The sequence below is a fragment of the Sceloporus undulatus genome, chromosome 9, assembly GCF_019175285.1.
Source record: "Sceloporus undulatus isolate JIND9_A2432 ecotype Alabama chromosome 9, SceUnd_v1.1, whole genome shotgun sequence".
NCBI lineage: Eukaryota > Metazoa > Chordata > Lepidosauria > Squamata > Phrynosomatidae > Sceloporus > Sceloporus undulatus.
Genome location: NC_056530.1, coordinates 815097 through 836282, shown reverse-complemented (window position 1 = coordinate 836282; position 21186 = coordinate 815097). Strand labels below are relative to the sequence as shown.

General features: G+C 44.1%; 1 protein-coding gene across 1 annotated transcript; it reads left to right on the top strand.

Moving 5' to 3' along the window:
* The first annotated feature begins 13309 nt into the window (after positions 1–13309).
* On the top strand, positions 13310–16829 carry TRNP1 (TMF1 regulated nuclear protein 1). Its single transcript, XM_042441035.1, has one exon. The coding sequence runs from the start codon at positions 13477–13479 to the stop codon at positions 14014–14016; it is 540 nt and encodes a 179-aa protein (XP_042296969.1). The 5' UTR covers positions 13310–13476; the 3' UTR covers positions 14017–16829.
* The last annotated feature ends 4357 nt before the right edge of the window (positions 16830–21186 follow it).

The following is a 21186-nucleotide window of genomic DNA, read 5'->3' as shown; positions in this document are numbered from 1 at the left end:
TTCTCTCACTCCATGTTTATGTTTGTTTCCCACCTTTCTAATATTATAAATATGTAGTTTACTGCCAAATACCCTAAAGGCACCAGAGTATTTCTGATCTTGAAACAAAAGTAGGATCAGATGAGGTTATCACTTAGATGTGAGGCTGCCAACAATACCAGATACTACAGGATATTTCAGAGGATTAAACTGGCAAAACCACCTCTGAGTATTCCTTGCCTAAGAAATCCCTTTTTGATATAGTCACCATAAGTCAACAAGTGGCATAAAGGCACATATGCATACATGCACACTATGTACTGTACCGATGTGTTGGAAGAGGTGCACAACTCAAAGACTCCCTCTCCTCCACTGCTCTCCTTAGTTGCTGTAAATTCATACCATGACCTCCCTGATCGCATCTATCCATTTAGTGTATGGTCTTCCTCTCTTTCTACATCCCTCCACCTTTCCTAGCATTATTGTCTTTTTCTAATGAGTCATGCATTCTCCAAAGTATGACATCTCGATCATCTTGGCTACCAGGGAGATTTCAGGCTTCATCTTGTTGTAGGACCCATTTGCTTGTCTTTTGGCTGTCCTGCCATGGTATCCTCAGTACTCTTCTCCAGCCCTGCTACTCTTCTCCGTCTTGCTACATAACCAGAACGTCTCTCCAAAGCTGCTGGCCCCTGGCTGCACACTCTGACCTGATCAGGGATGATGCAGACATAGTGCAGCCCAAATGATGCTCTGCATCCCCGAAGGAAAGGCTGTGCTATTAGTCAGCAGACAGAGCTACACAGCCAAGGACGCATTAAAGCAGCCGTGCTGACGTCAAGGATGCTTATTGGAGGCTGAAGTCCCAGATGGATAATGCTCTGGCAAAGGGCCAGAGAGCATCTCTCGCACAGGGGTGCTGCCACTGATTTAGAGTCCATTCTCTTTGCTGGGGTTGATGGGAGCAAAGTTCCATCACATTCTAGAACTCGGGCTGAAAACTAATTCTGTATATGGGTATTTATTCTTTTCTCTTCCCATATTAAACACTGCTTCGCTGTCAGAGTCCCAGCTCAAAACATACTGATATTTGCGGTGGACCGTTCAAACAGCATTCTCCCAGTTAATGGCAGGGCACTGACCTATTCATTTCATCAGGAGATCTTCCCTGAGGATTATACCCTACAAGTTAAACCTGCCGATTTTGATTTTTTCTATAGTTCTGTTTCATTTCATTAGAGAATATTATTATTATTATTATTATTATTATATTATTATTAACCTTTATTTATGACGCACTGTAAATTTACACATGCTGTACATGCAATCTTTTTAACTTGTTCCTACAAGTTAAACCTGCCGATTTTGATTTTAATTCTATAGAGTGTTACCTGTCCAAGGTCACCCAGTGGGTTTACACAGCTGAGCTTGGATTCAAACTCTGGTCCCAGAGTCCTGTCCAAACCTCAAACCACACTCCATGCTGCTTCCTCTCCCTATTTCTCATTTATTTCATCATGCGGCATTTGTTAATTTGAAAGGCATTTCCTATGCAGCAGTGGCTGGTGCTTCATTATTATCATTATTATCATTATTAAACCATCCTTTAATCTCTGTCCAATATTCAGCTGCCCGTATTGTTCACATCGCTCGCTGCTTTGACCATGTTTCTCCTCTTTTATCCTCCCTTCATTGGCTTCCCCTTCCCCTTCTGCATCCGGTACAAGCTTTTCTTATTGACTTTCAAAGCCCTCCATGGATTTACCCTCCTTACTATTCTGACCTTCTTTCTCCTTACATTCCTACTCGCACCCTCCGTCTGGTTTCAGGTCTCCTGTCACAGTGTAGGACTACCACTGCCCCCCTCCCGAATTCGTCCCTTCTCGCTTGCTGCCCCTTACTTCCTGGAAACCTTCTTCCCCCACCTGCACACCTCATCACTTCTCTACCCAGTTTCATAACTGAGTTAAAGCTATATTGTTTAGAGAAGCGTTCCCAGAGGCTAGCCCTCTCTGACCAGGAGAGCCTCCTTTTAACCATCAAGAAGCCAAGCCCTTCCTCCAGTCCCTCTGCCTTGGTCCAGGCCTTGGAGGTGGAGAAGACCTGCTGGACCTGATCCATTCCCCACCACCACTCCCCTCTCCTTTTGTGTTCTGTCTTCTTAGATTGTAGCCTGAGGGCAGGGAAATGTCTAACTAAATATTGTATGTACAACGCTGTGTAATTACAGCGCTTTATAAATAAAGGTTAATAATAATAATAATAATAATAATAATAATAATATAATATAATTATGTTTGAGAATCTTTCCAAGGGCTCTTTTATGACAGCTCAATGTCCCCCCCCCCCCAACTCAGATTTTTTGTTGGCTTGAAATTTCAGGGCCTGGGGTATTCTTGACATGACAGCCCTGGCTCTGATTCTGCTGGGGATGGGATGCCAAATTGCACCATTTGATCTTGGCTTTGATTTTTTTAAAACCTGGCATACATTTATCTTTTAGAATTGTTTTCAAACTGCTTTAAATGAAAGTTATGGGCAGAAAGCAATGTATAGGTTACTAGGAAGGGAGGATGAGGGAGGTTTTTGAGCAGCAGCCTCCTGGAAACAGTCAAAATAACATGTCACGTCAATCCACCATCCCCCAGTCAGGCTTTGCATGATATGAGAGCACCACATGGAAGGGGTTTTATCTGGTCCCTCCTTTTGGTAAATAGATGTTCCTGGCAGACAGTGGGTAAAGACAATCTGCCAGTAGAGCTTAAAAGCATTTAGCCGGTGACGTACAGCCCAGAGAAATGACTTTATCTCTGAATTTCTGTAAAACCCTCCCCGCAAATACCACATCTTGGTCTTCCCACCCATGATACCATGATGTGTGCATTCAGCTTTCCATGAAAGCATTTCCATTTGTTTTCGGATGCTGGAGTTGTTGTAGGTTGTCCCAAGGCGTTTTGCTGCCTGAGGGAGGGACAGGTGGTGCAGATTTTCAGCTCCACAGATACTGTTTTTAAATATCCCACATTTTAATGTAAAGTCAGAAACAAAGCATGCTTTGCTCTTAATTAGCCTGTTATCAGTTTTGGTTTCTCCATATGGAGGCATTACCATCATGTTGCATTGGACCATGAACCTCTTGTGCAACTCTATTTTTATATTCTCCTTACCAGATGAGAGACCCTTTTCACACTGTACAATTTATGTGCTGTAAGGGGATTCACATTACTTTTGTGTCCCAAGGAGATATGGATCTCTGCAGTGATGCAGTACCGGATCGACATTCCTACTACATTTCCCATTCCCCAGTCTCTCTATGCCATTTTAACCCTGTGCCATTCATATCGATTTCAAATGGAGGTGCCTCCATTTCTAGGAATCATGCAGCGCGATCTGATCAATTCAGTAGCATATCCACAACCAACGATCTGGATTCGTTGCGATGCTTAAAAAAAGATGCGCTTAAGAACCTGTTGTTGAATACACCAGGTTAAGTGGGTTTTTCCATGGCTCTCCCGCAAACAGTGCTGGGTGCATTTGGGGCCAGTGGGAACGTGGTGGAAATAACCTGGTTTCACACCGTGTTATTTCCATAGTATGGATGGGCCCTAAGTCCACTTTAACTGCTATGCATCCTATGGAATTTGGAGGCTATAGAGGTCTTTGGCTGAGAATTCTAAATATCCCTCCCTAAACTGTCAGTCCAGGATTCTGTAAGATGGTTCCATGGCTGTTATAGTAGAATCATATTGCTATAATTGTATAATGACAAAGGGCCCTTGTTTGGTATACTTTTTGGCTTAGATCCTGGCCTGAAGGGAACCTGCCCTGCTGGGAACAGGCCTTCTCTGTCCCCGAATCGTCTATTCATGCTGGATTTCATTTCTCAGCAATGTTATCAGACTTGCTGTGGGCTATGATTCTCAGCCTATCTCTCCGACTATCATCCAGGTATCAGAAATGTTGATTTCAGTCTCAGTCTCAGGCCTCCACATCTAATCAGTTGTAGCCAGTGGCTTATATGTCAATTGGATGGTGAAACCACTGTCAGTTTTACTCCAAACTTGATGGAGTCATTCAAAGTGCTGAATCTTTTGGAGGATAGGGGCTGGCACTTTGGATAGCCCTTTTCCAGTTCAGACTAAACCCCAGAGTGGATGTGCCATCCGACTGACATGGAAGCCCAACTATATATAATGTGCTGTGTTTTTTTAAAAAAACTATTTTAAGTGTCTGAGAACTAAAAGTCACTGGGAATTTTTCCCAATCTATGAGTGGGATAAATATATGAGGAATGAGAGTCCAAGGATAGAGTTACATCTGTATACTATTGATGAATGCATGGCTTTTCTTGTTCCTGTATGGAGCATTAGCCTATGAGGACGATCCCAGAATTCCATAGGAGAAAACCATAGCAGTTAAAATGTGTCAGGCTTCGACAGTTTTGCAGTGTGGATACACCGCAAATACATCCATCCAGAGCTGTGGAGCATCACTAAAAGCAATTGCACCGCTGTTACAAATAAGGCCCCCTCTTCCAGATGTTGTATAAGCCTGTTGTTCTCCAAGCTTGTGTACCCAGCTCTGCCCAAAAAACCTGTAGAAGTTGTGTTTCATTTTAGAGAGGCACCTCTTATTTTATGTGACACAAGTTGTTTTCTGGAGGAAATACGTACAAGTATCGAGCAGATATGTTCTTCAAAATTAAAATTAAAATCTTGGTCTTCAGAGGCAACCTGAGCACCTCAAAGCAAGACTTATCATCACTATTGAGCTTGTTCCCATGAGAAAAGATTGCCCATAGGCAACCACTTCTGCTTCTCACTGGTGCTATCTGTGTTGGTGGAATGAATTCCACAGGGGCTCATTATCCAAAACGCATAACCCAGAGGCAGCTGCTACCTAGGTTCTCTAAGGTCACAATGAACAAACATATATTCATGTGAATTCCAACTACATGAGCTCAGGGTAGATGAAGATATTGTTCTTATCAAATCCTGCAAACCTGTAGCGATCTGAACTTGGGAAAGCTATCTTTTGGATTGCAATTTCCAGAACCAGTTCTAAGACTTCGACTGCATGGTGTGATGGTTTGAATGTCGGACTTTGACTTTGGAGATACATTTATGCACAGGTTTTAAAAATCAAAGCCAAAATCAGATGGTGCAATTTGGCATCCCATTCCAGCAGAATCAGAACTAGGGCTATCATGGCAAGAATAGCCCAGGCCCTGAGATTTCAAGGCCTTAACCTGAGTCCGGGGAGGAGGGGGGGACACGAAAGCTCATGCTGCCAACCTCTTTCTTTCAGTTAGTCTCAAAGGCACAACAAGATCTCTCTACATTCTGATTCTACAAATTAACAGGGCTATATCTTTGAATTCTACCTGTTTGGACAGTTGTTGTTGCTGTATGCCTTCAAGTCATTTCTGACTTATGGCAACCCTAAGGTGACTCTATCACAGGGTTTTCATGGCAAGACTTGTCAAGAGGGGGTTTGCCATTGCATTTGTCCCCCACTTTGTTTAACATTTACATGAAACTGCTGGGAGAGATCATCCGGAGACATGGGGTGCAGTGTTATCAGTACGCTGATGACACCCAAATATGTTTCTCTGTGTCTCCAACTGACGTAGTGACTAAGGATGGCGTCTCTCCTCTGAATGCCTGCCTGGAGTTGGTAATGGGCTAGATGAGGGAAAACAAACTCAGATTGAATCCAGAGAAAACGGAAGTACTCGTGATAGGTTCCCCAGGCCCGGGGAAGGAAATTTATCCACCTGTCCTGGACGGGGCCACACTTTCCCTAAAGGACAAAGTTTGCAGTTTAGGAGTACTTCTGGATTTGTCCCTGCAGTTGACATCTCAAGTAGATGCGACGGCCAGAAGTGTTTGCTATCAGCTTCGGTTGATACTCCAACTGCGACCCTACCTGGGCCAAAGAGACCTTGAAACAGTGGTACATGCTCTGGTAACTTCTCGCTTATATTTCTGTAATGCACTCTACATGGAGCTACCCTTGTACCAAGTCTGAAAGCTTCAGTTAGTACAAAGTATGGCAGCCAGACTGGTCACCAGTGCATCTAGGTTTGACCATATAACACCTAAGCTGAAAGCTCTTCACTGGCTGACTATTTGCTTCCAGGCACAATGCAAGGTGTTGGTTATCACCTATAAAGCCCTACATGGCTTGGGCCCGAGTTACTTGAGGGACCGCATCTCCCCCTATGAGTCGCCCCGCACACTCAGAACATACGGGAAGAACTTATTGGAAACTCCATCGTCCAAATACGTCTCCTCTTCCCAAAGGGCCTTTACAATAACGGCCCCGCGAATCTGGAACAGCCTTCTGGAGGGGCTCCACCTCATGACCTCTTTGGAAACATTTAAAAAGAGATTGAAAACCATACTCTTTTGCCAAGCGTTTCCCCCCCCGAGGAGTGATGTCTACATGACCAATATGCCTGCCGATAATGATATTCTGTCTTACCCCTGGATGTTGGATGCTGTTGGATTGTTGATGTTTGTATAGATGTACCATTTTGTGTTTTTATAGTGTATTGTATTGCATTGTATGTATTGATTTTAGTAGTCTGTAACCTCGCTTCAATCCTTGGGAGAGGCGGGGAAATACAAATAAATTTTTATTATTATTATATTATATTATTATTTCTTGAAGCTAAGAGAGTGCAACTTGCCCAAGGCCACTCAATATGTTTCCATGGCTGAGGTGGAAATCAAACTCTGGTTTCCAGAGTTGTAGTCCAGTGCTCAAACCATTATGCCATGTCCGTCACATCACCAGCCTAGACAGCTTTAAACAAGCTGTCAAGACGGATCTCTTTTGCCAGGCCTTCCCCGAATTAAAAACCCGGCCACTAAATTGAACTCTCTATCCCTCTGAGTTTGCTACATCCTATGTGCTTGATTTATTGGTTTTTGATGGTCTTGATGTCTAAGGTTGAATTGATGTTGATTTTAATGTGTGATTTTAAATTGTTAATGTTTAATTATGTTTTAGCGGAGGATGGGCTGGGAGGATATGGGATTGTATGTGGATTTTTAACTTGTAAGCCGCCTTGATTGTAATTGACAGAGATGCGGGATATAAATAAAAGATTTATTTATTTATGTATATATTGCATGATGATAATAATAATATAATAATAAACTCTCCTATAATAATAATAATAATAATAATAATAATAATAATTTTTATTTATATTTCCTGCATAATTTTTATTTATATTTCCTGCCTGCAGATCGAAGCGGTATTACAACAATAAAAATAACAATTACAAAATTAAAACTATTGTATATAAAACATTTTATATACAATGTCATATAAAATACACTCAATAAAACAATATACCATTACCAATACAATGTACTGTATTGACTAAATCGTCATTTAAAATACATATCATTACAAATATGTATGATTTAATGTGTTGACTTTGGTTGGGACTATCAATAGGAATCAAGATGTTACATTGCTATCAATATATTTAGATCCCCGACTTTTGCCAAAATTGAGACGCTCACAAAATTGCAAATGAATGGAGCTAAGAGCACTTCCTCACATCCTGGGAGAACATGTCAACTAACTTGTCACTTGGTGCTTCCAGATCCACAAAAGATCACCAGTTTCCCAATATTTAGAATTTGAAGTCTTGAATAGTAACCCAACCCAAGAATCCCAGAGGTCAAGCCTTATAGGGGTGGGCATCCTATCTGCAAACTGCTGTCCCAGGTTGTGGCAAGCAAGAGCTGAGGAACCTTCCTTTAAATCTAGCAAAATAATAATTGCAAGGATGCTTTTCCTTGTACTTGAACTGCAGTGTCATAATGCGCACACAAACAGAGCTGTCTCTTTCTTTCAAGCAGGTGGAGCCTGTGCCTTTCTCTCTCTTAGGCTTTCTCTCTGCAAGGAAGATCAGCCTTTGAACCAGAGGCACAAAGCTCTTTCGTGTCTTCCAAATAACACCCTTCCTTTGGTGAGCTTTGTTCTCCCTCTGTGAGGTTTCTGGCTACAGCTACTCAGCTTGACAACCTTTAAATCATTTAGCAATGATGCTGAGAGCTGAAGTGAAATAGACCTATTTGGAGCTGAATTTCTAACAACTACCGGGACAACTAATGGGATACAAAAATAAGTCACATTTACCATCTCACTAGCTGCATTGCTTTACTTCTTTGTACTTTATAAAAACAACAACTCCCAAAACATCCATCACTGTGGAATTCATTAAGATGATATTAAAAATTTAAACTTAGGAAAAGGTCACCTTATTAGAAGTGCAGTATAATCTGAGATGTTTTACCATCTTCAGTCATAAACAAGGAGCTGGAATCATCCATTACAAACAAAAGTGACAAGCAATGTACTAGTGCTTAACTGTATGAATTTTAATGGTCAGTATGATACAGGTGGCACCAGATCCTGTCCAACTTTGGAAGCTAAGTAGGGTCAGCCTTGGTTAGTACTTGGATGGGAGGCTACACCAATGAATGCTGTAGGCTAGATTTCAGAGGAAGGGACTGGGAAAACCACTTCTGAGTCTTCCTTGCCTAAGAAAACCTTATAAACCATAGGGTCTCCATAAACTGACAAGCAATTTGAAAGCACATAGATACACACATGATACAACTGAGTGACATACTGATCTGAATGTTAGACTATGACTCTAGAGACAAGGGTTTGGATTTCCTGCTCAGCCACGGAGACCCACTGAGCCACTCTCTCAGCCTCAGGGGAGGGCAATGGCAAATGCTCTGAACAATCTTTCCAAGAAAACCCTGTAATAAGTTCATCTTAAGTCAGACACGACAGCAGCAATATGGCTGATCAGCTGGGATTTTAGTTGATTGAGCCTAGGAATTTTAAATCTTCCAAACTGCATCTAGCAATAATCTAGCTATTATTTTTCTTTCTTTCACCAGCCTTAATTTTTTTCCTTATTTTTATTTTGGTGGCCAAACCAATAGATCTAGCATTTTTAACGTGTGTGTGTGTGTTGAGAGGGGTGGTGGTGAGACAGGTTTATTTGCTATCCTCTTTTCTCTGCTTTGCTCTTTATGCATGTTCAATAAGGGATTCAGGTGGCTTACCTTGGCTGTTGTAGGCTAGGACACAGATACAATAGGATCAGCTAAAGTTGAATCCCATTCTTTCCCAGGTCAGGCCTTATTGCATCATTTAATGCAGACATTGTGCTGCAGCCTGGCACCAAATGTCTATGTTTCTCCAGCCCTTCTCCATCCTCCTCCCAATGCTGATGCTGCTCAAAACCTTCCAGTTAGGCTGAGAACAAGAAGGTAAAGAGGGGTCTAGCAGCTGTTACCTTATAAAGAGGAGCTTCTTTGTCAGAGTTTCATTAACTGAGGTAGGATGATGATATGACAATGATGATGATGAGGTATGTCTTTAGTGTGCAACCTTTAAAGTTACACAAAACTCTTAAATCAGGCTGGCTCTTCAATAAGAATGGTGATGGGGTGTGTGTGTGTTAACGTGTCTGGGAGAAGACATGGTGGTGAACTATGTCTCCTCTTTTGTATGTGTGTATATATCTATATATCACCTGTGTGTATTGCAGGGGTGGGCAAGGCTGCCTTCCGTTTAGCTAGATAAAGCCAGCTGTACGAATGACATTTGGATGCCACACAGCTCTCTCTCTCTTTCTTGTTCTGATTTCCTGCCTATCCATCCCACTTTAAGCCTTATTAATAAAGGCTTATGTAATCGTGCTATTGGCAGACACGTTGCAGTATCAGGTGGAACATCGAGTGGAAAGGATGTGGTAATTCAAAGAAAGCACAGGATTGCCACCAGAAATGCTCTCTGGTTGACGGCAAGGCAACGTGATTGGTAACTCAGGTCACTTTGGAGTGAGGTTTTAAAAAGAACAACAGTGCAAGATAGAGGCAGCAATCTGCTATTAAGGATGAACCACAGGGGACTTTCTGCTTTTGTGGTAGGGAGAAAAGCCTCTGAATACTCCCCAGCTTTGTACCAGAACTAGAAATAATTACTTTTGGACTTTGTTGTTGTTGTGTGCATTGAAGTCGTTTCGGACTTATGGCGATCCTAAGGCGATCCTATTATGGGGTTTTACTCCCCCAATGACATGGAAGTCACCAGCTTCTACTACAACTATAACAGAACAGTAGTAACAACAATCATTGGAGGATTGCTGTTGTTGTATACCTTCGAATCGTTTCTGATTTATCATCCCCTAAGGCAAAACCTATCATAGGGTTTTTTTTGGCAAGTTAGTTTAGAGAGGGTTTGGTAATGCCATCCTCTGAAGCTGAGAGTCTGTGACTTGTCTAGGGTCAATCAGTGGGTTTCCATGTCCAAGCCCGGATTCGAACCCTGGTCTCCCATTTTTCAAGTCCAGTGCCCAGACCATTACACCATGCTGGCCCTCAATTGGAGGATAAGGGTTTGTAAAGTGGAAGGCAGTTGGAAAGGAGGAAGGCCACATTACAGGTGGGTTTATTCATACAAAGAAGCCACGGCTGCCCTGAATTTGCAAGACCTGAGCAAGCCATTTGATGATGGTGTATCTTGAAGGTCTCTCATGCATAGGGTTGCCATAAAGCATAGTTGACTTGACAGCAAATTACAACAAACTACAATCACCATAATGCACTTTGTTGTCTACCTACTGATCTATCAAGTATGAATTAAAATTGCAAGTTGGGAGTATTGAGGGTAGTGCATTTGGATTAATTCACCATCACCATTATCCCCATCCCTCATCTTTCCCCCAAAAATTAGGATTCAAGTAAGATGCCTAGACTTTCATGGGCTGGGGTTCGGAGTGAATGTGGAAAAAACGCAAATAATAGAACGCTATTCTTGTAACCTAAGAGAACATCTCTCTATCATCATCATCATCATCATCATCATCATCATCATCATCATCATTTTATTTTCTTATATCCCATCTTTCTCCCAATATGGGGACTCAAAGCAGCGAACAAGTATGGAAATCTCCAGGTCCCCCAGTGCAACTCTATGGTCAACATCTGCCAGAAGCTGACCATAGAATTATACTGGAGGACCTACAAATGCCTAGAGAAATGTTTTCTTAGGAGCTTCTAGGCTCTCCAACACAACTCTGTGGTCAACTTCTGGCAGAGTTGCGCTGGAGGAGCCAGAGATTCGTAGAGAGAACATCTTAATCAAAACTGCAAATAATCAAATTTGCAAAAGTTAGCCACAAATGTGGAAGGCCAACTGTATATATACCTTTTCCCCCCAGGCAATTCTTTCTTGGTGGTTCCTTTCCCTAGGGCCAGTGTCTTTTTTCCTCCTGCACAAATTGCTATAGAAACACCTTTGGGAAGTTACCACGGTTTCATCCTCTCATCCGTAGCCTTCTCTGAACTCCCACAGATGCCACGCTGTTGACAGAGATGGATGAATCTGCAGCCCTTTCATGAAACTGACTCAAGCTTGCAGAGGAAGAACCCTTTCTCCAGGCAGCGTGACAGGGATATGCTGGAATTTGGCAATGTGGGAGAAGGTCAGCCATTTACCAGAAACGCTTTCTACAATGTGATCCTATGCGTATCTACTCAGAAGTAAATCCCTTTATTTTCTACTGGGCTTGCTCCAAATAACTATAATCTTATGCATACCTGCACATTTACCCAGGATTTAGTTGCTTTCAACTCAATGGGATGTATTTCTGAGTAGCCAGGAATAAGACTGCAAGGCTTTAATTTTCTCACCTACAAAGCAGGGGAAAGCATAGAGATTAACCATTTCTGGCACTCAAATACTGCAAACAGAATACAAAAGGCGACAGTAATATGTTTGCTAAAATGCTAAATAAAAGGTGAATACAAAAATTGAAAGAACCACACCAAAATGGCCAAGAAAAACATTTGTTCTCAGAAAGAAACCCTGGTGCGTGCAAGTTTGCTTACTCCCAGTTTAAGTACACAGAAGATTGTAGACTTAGCTGGTTACTTTAACCAACAAAAATACTTTTGGTTAATCTGACTTGTTGTTTTTGTGTGCCTTCATGTTGTTTCCGACTTGTGGCGCTCCTGAAATGGATTGGTCCTAGAGCAGATCAGATTTGAAGTCCCCATTCGCCACGGTTCTGGATCAAAATGGAAGCACCTCCATTTCCTGAATGGTGGCTGCATGATCCGAATCAATCAGATAGCGCAGTGATGGCGAACCTTTGGCACATGTGCCAGAGGTGGCACTCAGAGCCCTCTCTGTGGGCACATGTGCCGTCACCCCAGCACAGAGTTTGCCAGTGTTTGTTACTAGAAAGCCAGAGGGACATGGCACTTTGCAATAAATAGGTGGGTTTCAGGTTGCAGTTTGGGCACTCGGCCTCTAAAAGGTTCACCATCACTGAGATAGCGCATTCACACTACTGGAGATGTGGAACATTATGCTTCAAAAAAGAAAAAGACAAATGTTCTCCAATGATTCTCTAGGGGCCAGAATTCTCCAATGTTTCTCTATATGGAAAGTACACTCCAATGGTTCCCTACGGGCAAGTATGGTTTCTCTATGGGTAAATATTCTCCAATGATTCCCTATGGGTAGAATTCAAAACTACTGTATAGCCATGTTAATCTGTAGAATCAGTACGCAGAGAGATCTTTTTGAGACTAACTGAAAGAACTGAAAGAAAGAAGGTGGCAGCATGAGCTTTCCTAGACTTCAGTCTACTTCCTCAGATGCTTTTGGTGAGCAAGTATTCTCACCTTTCCTATGGGCAAATATTCCCCAATGCTTTCCTATGGGCAAGTATCCTCCAAAGCTTCCCTATGGCAAATATGGTTGCTCTGTGGGCCAGTATTCTCCAATGATTCCCTACGGGCACCTATTCTCCAATGTTTCCCATTGGGCAAGTATGGCTTCCTTATGGGCAACTGTTTTCCAATGTGTTTCTATGGGCAAATATCCCCCAATGCTTCCCTATGTGCAAATATTCCCAATGCTTCTCTATGGGCAAATATTCCCAATGCTTCCCTATGGGCAGATATTCCCAATGCTTCCCTATGGGCAAATATTCGCAATGCTTCCCTATGGGCAGATATTCCCCAATGCTTCCCTATGGTCCTATGCTATGGAATTCTGGGAGTTGGAGTTTGACCCCCAACAAACTCCAACTCCCAGAATTCCATAGCCTTGAGGCAGACAAAAAGAGATTTTGCCCAGCAATGTCTGCAGAAGCCGCCAGAGGAGGGAGGGAGAGGCGCTTCCTCCGGGGGCAGCCTCCCTCTTTCCTGGAGGCCAGCCCTTGCCTCCTCCTCCTCCTCCTTCCCTCCCTCTTATACCAAGGGCTCTGGGAATGGGATGCTCGTGGAGGCAGGATCCATGGCGGAGGGTCCAAGGAGGTAGCCTTTTGGGGCTCTCAGGAGGCGGTTCCAGCGCCAGGGTTGGAAAGCTCTCGCTTTGGTCCAATTCCTCGCTTGCCGGGGCAGGGCTCCCGGTGCGAATTCTGCGCCGGAGGCTAGAATGACTCCTCGCCAGTCGGAGGCTGCAAAGCAGCAGCAGCAGCAGCAGCAGCATCGTCCCGAGGAGGAGGAGGAGGACCCGAAGAGCCGGGCCTTGGCGGTGTCCCCTTCTTCTCCTCCGTCCTCCTCGTCCAGGGCCGCCCTGGAGCTGGCGGAGGCCCGTCGTCGGCTGCTGGAGGCGGAGAGCCGGAGGGCCTTGGTCTCGGAGCTGGAGAGGCGGGTGCTGCACCTCCACGGCGTCTTCCTGGAGGCCGAGCTGCGCCTGGCCGGGCGGGCAGAGAGCCTGGGGCGCCTGGCCGGAGGGGTGGCCCAGGCGGAGCTGCGGCTGGGCCCCGGCGCCCTGGCCGCCCTCCTCCGCAGGCCCCGGAGTGGCCTCCCCTTCCCCAAGAAGGGCGCCCTCTTGCGGCGCCTGGGAGCCTCCTCCTCCTGCCTCCCCTGCCAAGGGCCCCGCGCCCCGCAGTCGCCCGCCTTCGCCAGGAGCAGCAGGGCAGCCTCTTCGGAAGAGCCTCGCCAGGGAGACAGGCAGGCGGCGGGGAGGTGATGAGGGCAAGAAGCCCCCGAGGGACTACACTCCCCAGCATCCCCAGCACGCCTCAGCTGCAGAGGTCTGGACTACACTCCCCAGCATCCACAGGCCAGACTCACAACATGGGAAGGTGACATCTTGGACTACACTCCCCAGTATCCACAGGCCAGACTCACAACATGGGAAGGTGACATCTTGGACTACACTCCCCAGCATCCCCAGCTCGCCCCAACTGCAGGGTCAGGAGCTGGAGGTCTGGACTCACATCTGGACTACGCTTCCCAGCAGCCCCAGCGCCTGGCAACCTGGACTCATCTGGACTATACACATCTGGGCTACAGTGCCCAGCATCCCCAAGCTGCAGGAGATGCAGGACCATCAGGTGAGGACAGCAACCTATTAAGGGAAGGGGACACTGTTGGACTACAGCTCCCAACATCCCCAACCATAGGAGGGTGATCTACTAAGAGCTTGGGAAGAGGACACTGTTGGACTACAGTTCCCAGCATCCCCAAGCTGCAGGAGATGCAGGCGCATAGGGTGAGGATCTGGACACTGGACTATAGACATCTGGACTACAATGAGCAGCATCCCCAAGACAGGAGCTGCAGGTTCACAAGGCAAGGAAGGTGATCTGAAGTCTACTAAGAGATGCTTGGTCCCCTACTAAGAGCTTGGGAAGGGGACACTTTTGGACTACAGTACCTAACATCTCCAAGCTGCAGGAACTGCAGGTACATAGGATGAGAAAGGCGATTTGGACCCTACTAATAGCTTGAGAAGGAGACATTGTTGGACTACAGTTTCCAGAATCCCCTGGCCAGAAGAACTGGCAGACTCACAGTGTGGGAAGGTGACATCTTGGACTACACTTCCCAGCATCCCCTTGTCTGGAGCTGTAATTGAATTGGCCATTAGCTGATTCACAGGGCGAAGGGGTTGATTTAAATCCTAATGAGAGCTTTTGGACTACAGTTCCCAGATTCCCGCTTCTAGGAGTTGTAGTCCAATTGGCAGAATCACAGGGCAAAGGGAGAAACCTCAACCTTCCTAAGAGCTTGGAAAAAGGCGACCTTTTGGACTGCAGTTCCCAGAATCCCCCAGCCAGGAGCTGTAGTTCAAAAAGCAATGTTTCCAAATGCTCTTGGCAGCAGTTCCTCTCCCTGCATCTAATGCTTGAAGCCAATGTGTCCTTTCTGACCCATTGCACTGGCAGGAGGCTGGTCTGGATGACCCTTGGGATGACCCACAGTCCAGTGACCGCCAGAAGTTGCCGGTGCTTTATGCTCAATGCTTCTAGGATTCATTACTGTATATATGAAATATACGCAGCATCATAATTTAGGTCAATAGCCATTTAAAGTCACACTCTCTCAGCCTCAGCGGATGGCAATGACAAATCTCCTCTGAACAAATCTTGCCAGGAAAACCCGATTATAGATTCTCCTTAGGGTTGCCGTAAGTCGGAATGGCACACAATAACCAACAATAACAACACTGAAAGATAAACATTTTAGTGCTTTAAAAAAATGTAATACTCAATAATTCATGCATTGCGCTTCTATGCCTCGCTCTGGTTATTCTTTAATTAGAGCTCCTTTGAAACGATGCATCATTTAATATCCATAAACTAACCGTCGTAAAGTTGGATAAATAGTCCCCACGTTGTCATTAAAACTTGCACATTTTTATTCCCATCTTTGACATGTTAAGCAGACCTAGTGGTTTGAATGTTGGGCTCGGACACCGAGACACCAACCATGGAAGCTTATGGTGGCTGGGGGATTCTGGGAATTCTCCAGAAGTCCAAATATGTCCACATTCTGTCCTGAAAACTGTTCTTGAGGGAGTTAAAGGACAGATGGGGGTCTTGTGGTGCTTGGTTTGCAGGCAATGAGAACAGCGGCCATCTGCTTTGCAGAAATGTATCTTCTTGCATCCAAATATATGCAGCTCCAGGTCTGGGAAAGCTTCCAGTTTGGACACATTTCCGCTTGCACTATTCCTAACCGGCCAGATTTTATTTTTAACCTCCCCTTTGACTTTGTCCTTCCTATACTGCTTGAACTCACGGATCTTTGAATAAGGACAATCCGATCATCTTCATCATCATGATCACCATCGGAACAAACTGTGTTTTGTGTTGCTTTTGGTGTGTCTTCCCCGTTTCCTGCCAAAGATGTCAGCTTGCAGTCACTCATCCAGAGAGAGGGATTTGCGACGCGGAGATGGAGGTTTATCCGAATGTTGGTGGACGGACGTGACCTTCGCTTTTGCTCACTTTTTATTCCATAAGGACACATCATGTGCCAGTGGGATGCTGGCCTTGCTTGGCTATGGATCTCATCTCTGACTTGCCACCCTCGCACTTTGAATCGCAGAGATCTAGCTTCGAGAACGCTGCCTTAATTTGTCCTTCTTTTGCATAGGAACGCTTCCATTTCCCATCAAGGAAGAATTTCTAAGGAACTGCAAACAAGCCAAAAGGGGCTCCTGAACTGCCTCATCTCACCTGCTTGAACTATTAAGGCCTTGAGGGCCATGAAGAAGGAACTTGTCTACCAATGATTGTATTCTAACTTTTCCATCACTTCTCCATTGCACTTATGGACCTGAGTTGGGAGGTGTTTTTCTTCTTCTGAATGCACAGGGTCTGATAGACGTTTCTCATGTTGAGAATCTATCTTGGGTCTGAACTCCAGTGCAGAGTTAATGCAATATGACGCCGCTTTAACTGCCATGGCTCAATGCTGTGTAATTCTGGGATTTGTAGGGTTTTAAAAAAGATATTTAGCCCTGTTACAGACTGCCAAAATAAAGCTGCTTCGGGTCTCTTTGGAGGTATGCTATTTAAATGATGCATGCATCCTAAGAATCCAGAAGTTGCACCAAAAGCTGCACTCTGGTGCTTAGGAATGGAGTGTGGCTTTGGTGCAACCTCCGGACTTTTAGGACCCATGCATCATTTAAATATTATACCTCCAAAGAGACCCATAGCAGCTTTATTTTGGCAGTCTGTAACAGGCCTTCGACTTCTCTGTCAAAACGCTTTGGTGCACAGCATGCTGGTTAAAGGTTTCTGGGAACTGTGTAAAACAGGGATTTTTCCAAGCTTTGCTTCTGAAGCCATCTTCTGAAGCCATAAAAAGAAAACAATTAGTCATTTGCTAATAATTTGCATGATACACCAATGTAGAGAATCAGTTAAGAGTAACAATTTCACCTTGAAACTCTTAAATCCCAGCAGCCCATAGGATGGAGCTATGGCATTTAAACCAGTGTCAAACTGCATTAATTCTGCAGTGCAGATTGGACCTTGGTTATAGGGAACAATTTGTCAGAGATGTCACAGCACATGCGAGGGCTAATGTCTCCTCCCTGCCAGTTAGGTGATGGGGACTGTTGAAGGTATTTTTATAGCACTTTTAATGTAGGTATCAATGTTTCTCCGCCACTTGAATTCCACAGGGAAGGAATTTGGGGCATGATATCCAGTGGATATTGTGTGTCCTTGATTTTTTTGCAACCCAACAGGTTTGGGCGTATGGAGTAAAAGATGTCTGAACTTTGTACATATTGCTCTGCTTTTAGGCCGCTTCCCTAAGGGATTGGGTTGAATCACTTTAAAGCATGAGGTCAACATACACTGAAAATGCTGACACAAAGGTTTCTGTTAGAAAAGACTGTGTTATCTAGAATTCTGCACTAAACTCCTTGCTAGTCGTGTAACAGGAATACAATGTGCAGCCTAATATGCTAAGCAATAGGAGATCATATTGCATAGCAGTCTATTACACTAGAGATTTTCTCATCGAATTTTGATTGGTTTTCTTTTCATCCAGAGAAATAGCCATGTTATTCTTTTGCAGCAAGCACAATAAAGTGTCTGGTAGATATTAATGTAAGGGTTGGTTTTGCAAGAACTGGAAGGTTAGAGAGGGCCGTATGGGGCACTGGGAGACTGGGTAGAAAAGGGATATAGGAAGGTAGTGAGGACGCACAAGAGAGATCTTGAAATTTATGTGTCCAGTCATTTTGGGTTGGTCACCTGTTTTAAAAGGGACTAGAAAACTTCCTTCAAATAAAAAGAGATTGTGAGATTTCAGGATAAGGATAAACCTACCACGCTGAACACATTGGCTGCGTTTGCACTACAGAAATAATGCAGTTTGACACTGCTTTAACTGCCATGCCTCAATGCGACGGAATTCCGGGATTTGTAGTTTTGTGAGCTGTTTCATCTTTTTCTGTCCAAGAGCTCCGACAGAACAAACTGGTGTTCAGACAAGGAGACTCCAAGGGAGTTTGTTCCACTGTCAAACAGCCCTTACTGTCAGGAAGTTCCTCCTAATCACATACATATCTCTTTCAAGCCATCTTTTAGGAGAAAGCCGGGATAAAAATCAAATAAATACTTGGGAGTAGTTTTGTAGCCTGAGAGAAGCTTAAGTCACCAAATATCCTAACAAGCAGAAGTCTGGATAAACAGATGTCTTTCAACAGAATTGTGTTTATAAAGCAAATCTGGAGAAATTGGGTTTGGATAATGTGTGTGCCTGTGTGTGAGAGAGAGTCACGGCTGGTAGCGTCCATGTCACTGTGGCAGAAAATCAGTTCTGGGATTTAGTCCAAACTTTTACAAAGCTATCCAAGCTATTCCCAAACTAGGTTCAGCACTTTTGAAGTTTGAATTAAAACTCAGAATGGATTTACACTGACATGGGAACAACCAGCCACTGCTTTGCAGAATCCCCCTTCCTTTATGGTTACACTCAGTTACAAGAATGTCAAGGCAAGTTTACAAAGGCTTTAACTTTTCAGCTCTTTGTTCCTTCGGCATCAGAGGAATTTCTGTAAGGAGTTGAGATGTGATTTTTTTATGCACCTTTCTCATTCCGTCCAAGGAACTTGAAGCCAGGCCATTGCAGGCACACAGATAAACTGCAGTGTTCTAAAAGTGCAAAAGGCTGCCTTAGCATGGAGGAGAGACAGCAGGTCTGTTATGTAATTGTTGCCTTCCTTATGTTCCTGGTGGAAGCGGCATGAGGACTGTGTTAAAATTAATGTGCACACTTCACCACAGGCGCTTTCTGGAAGGGAGTGCATAGTTTATACCAAAATAAATATTTTATTTCATTGCAAATCCAGGCTCTTTGACAGTCATTGTGGGGAAAGTGTGTGCATGCATTTGAATCTGTGGAGGATGGGGGGGAGGTGGGACCACTAAGCCAAGCCAATCCCTGCAGATGGGTGATAATGTTTTGCCGGTGAACTATAAGAAACAATTTGGGAATGATGTTTTCTTACACACTGAGGCACTAACCTTATACACATATGCCCACCATACAGATCTCCCAGAGAGTTATTTCTGGCACAATTGGCCAACCAAATATGACAGAATATTACAATGTGCTCATATAAGGCTTTCACATAATTCAGCTCTTTTGCTATTGTCATGGAAAAGGAGGGAACCATGGCAGTGGAGCAATAGCACTATATGTGAAGTTGAAGGCTTTCATGGCCGGCATCCACAGTTTTTTGTGGGTTTTTCAGGCTATGTGGCCATGTCCTAGAAGAGTTTGTTTTTGACGTTTCGCCAGCATCTGTGGCTAGCATCTTCAGATAATGCACATTATGAAATACATAGTGTAACTCACAATGGCGCATCAAACATTAATGCTGAACGTTGGTTAGGATGCTATAAACATTGATCCAATGTAGAACAAAAGGGGACACTATTTTGTGGAGTGAAAAGCTTATCTATAATCCTTTTTCAGATCTGAAGATCCATAAATCTGAGGACCAAATTCAAAGGGTCGGCTGGCCTTTTAGGTTGAAAGCTATGTTGTGGATGGGTGGGAGAATGTGACGAAGCTATGGTACTATGGAAAAATAATGACTTTCTGATGGGCCATATTTTCCCAACCTAAATGCCCCATGGAGCTGTTGCTTATGTCGTGGGGTAAAAATTAACATGACAGCTTGAGGAGGATAACAGAACAACACACCCTTCATCTTTGGCAAGGACAGTCCTGATTAATCATCTTTTCCAGATACAGTGCTACCTCGGGTTACGAAATTAATTCGTTCCGCCGTTCCGTTCGTAACCCGATAATTTCGCAACCCGAAAAGGCTTTCCGTTAGCGCCGAAAAGCCGCTAGCCACGCTTTGCGTTTGAATTTCGCGCCGAAATAAATTTCGTAACCCGAAAAAAATATCGTAACCCGGAACAGTTTTTTCCAATCTAACTTTTTCGTATCCCGGAAATTTCGTAACGCGATCATTTCGTATCCTGGGGCACCACTGTATATTTAAAAGGTCCCAGTTTATTTCCCCTCCTCCCACTTTCTCTCTTTTCCCTCAGCTTACTTCAGTTGCTGCAAACGGAGTTCAAAGTGAAAAGTAGTTTTCACTCTGTTAATTCAGCAGGAAGAGCCAACGTTGTGTAGTGGTTTGTTTGAGCGTCTAACTAGATCAGGGTTTGATTGGCCATGGAAACACACTGGGTGACCTTGGGTGAGTAACACACTCTCAGCCCAAGAAAACCTATGGTAGGGTTGCCATACATCCGAAATGACTTGGAGGCACACAGCAACAAACAAAAACTCAGCAGGGTGAAGAAGAGAGGAGGGGAGGAACATTGCTTTTTCCAGCAGAGTCAGGAAAAAGCAAACTGCTGCAACCTCTTCTAGTTTGTGTGTTCTTCTTCATGAATAATTTCCCCCGTCTTTACCACACTCTGATGCTGCTCCACCCCGTGCCCTGATTTTCATCTGTGAGATGTTGGAAGATATGATACAATGAAAAGTCTTAGAGCCTCAGAACCACGACTCTGGCTCAGCCCCCACCAGTTGTGATTAAGCCCTTTGTCTTCTAGAAAAGCACAAATCACGTCTGAAGTCACGTCTGTTGCTGTTTTTAGGAAACCAGGCCTGCGTAACATAGCCTGAACCATGCTTACTCAGACATACGTCCTCTTGACTTCACTGGGATGTTTTAAACATGCATAGGGCTGCAGCCTACAGCCTTAAATTGCCTGCATTTAAGTCATTCACATAACTACTGTTCTGTAGGCTGAAGTCATTGTGGGTACCCTGTTTCAGATTTAAAATGCAATTTGTTACTAAGGCTCCCCATGAGGAGTTGAAGCAACACTTAATTAAAGCAGGCCAGGAATTTTCTCTT

Coding starts and splice junctions, on each gene's coding strand:
- TRNP1 (XM_042441035.1), top strand. CDS start 13,477: ATGACTCCTCGCCAGTCGGAGGCTGCAAAGCAGCAGCAGCAGCAGCAG.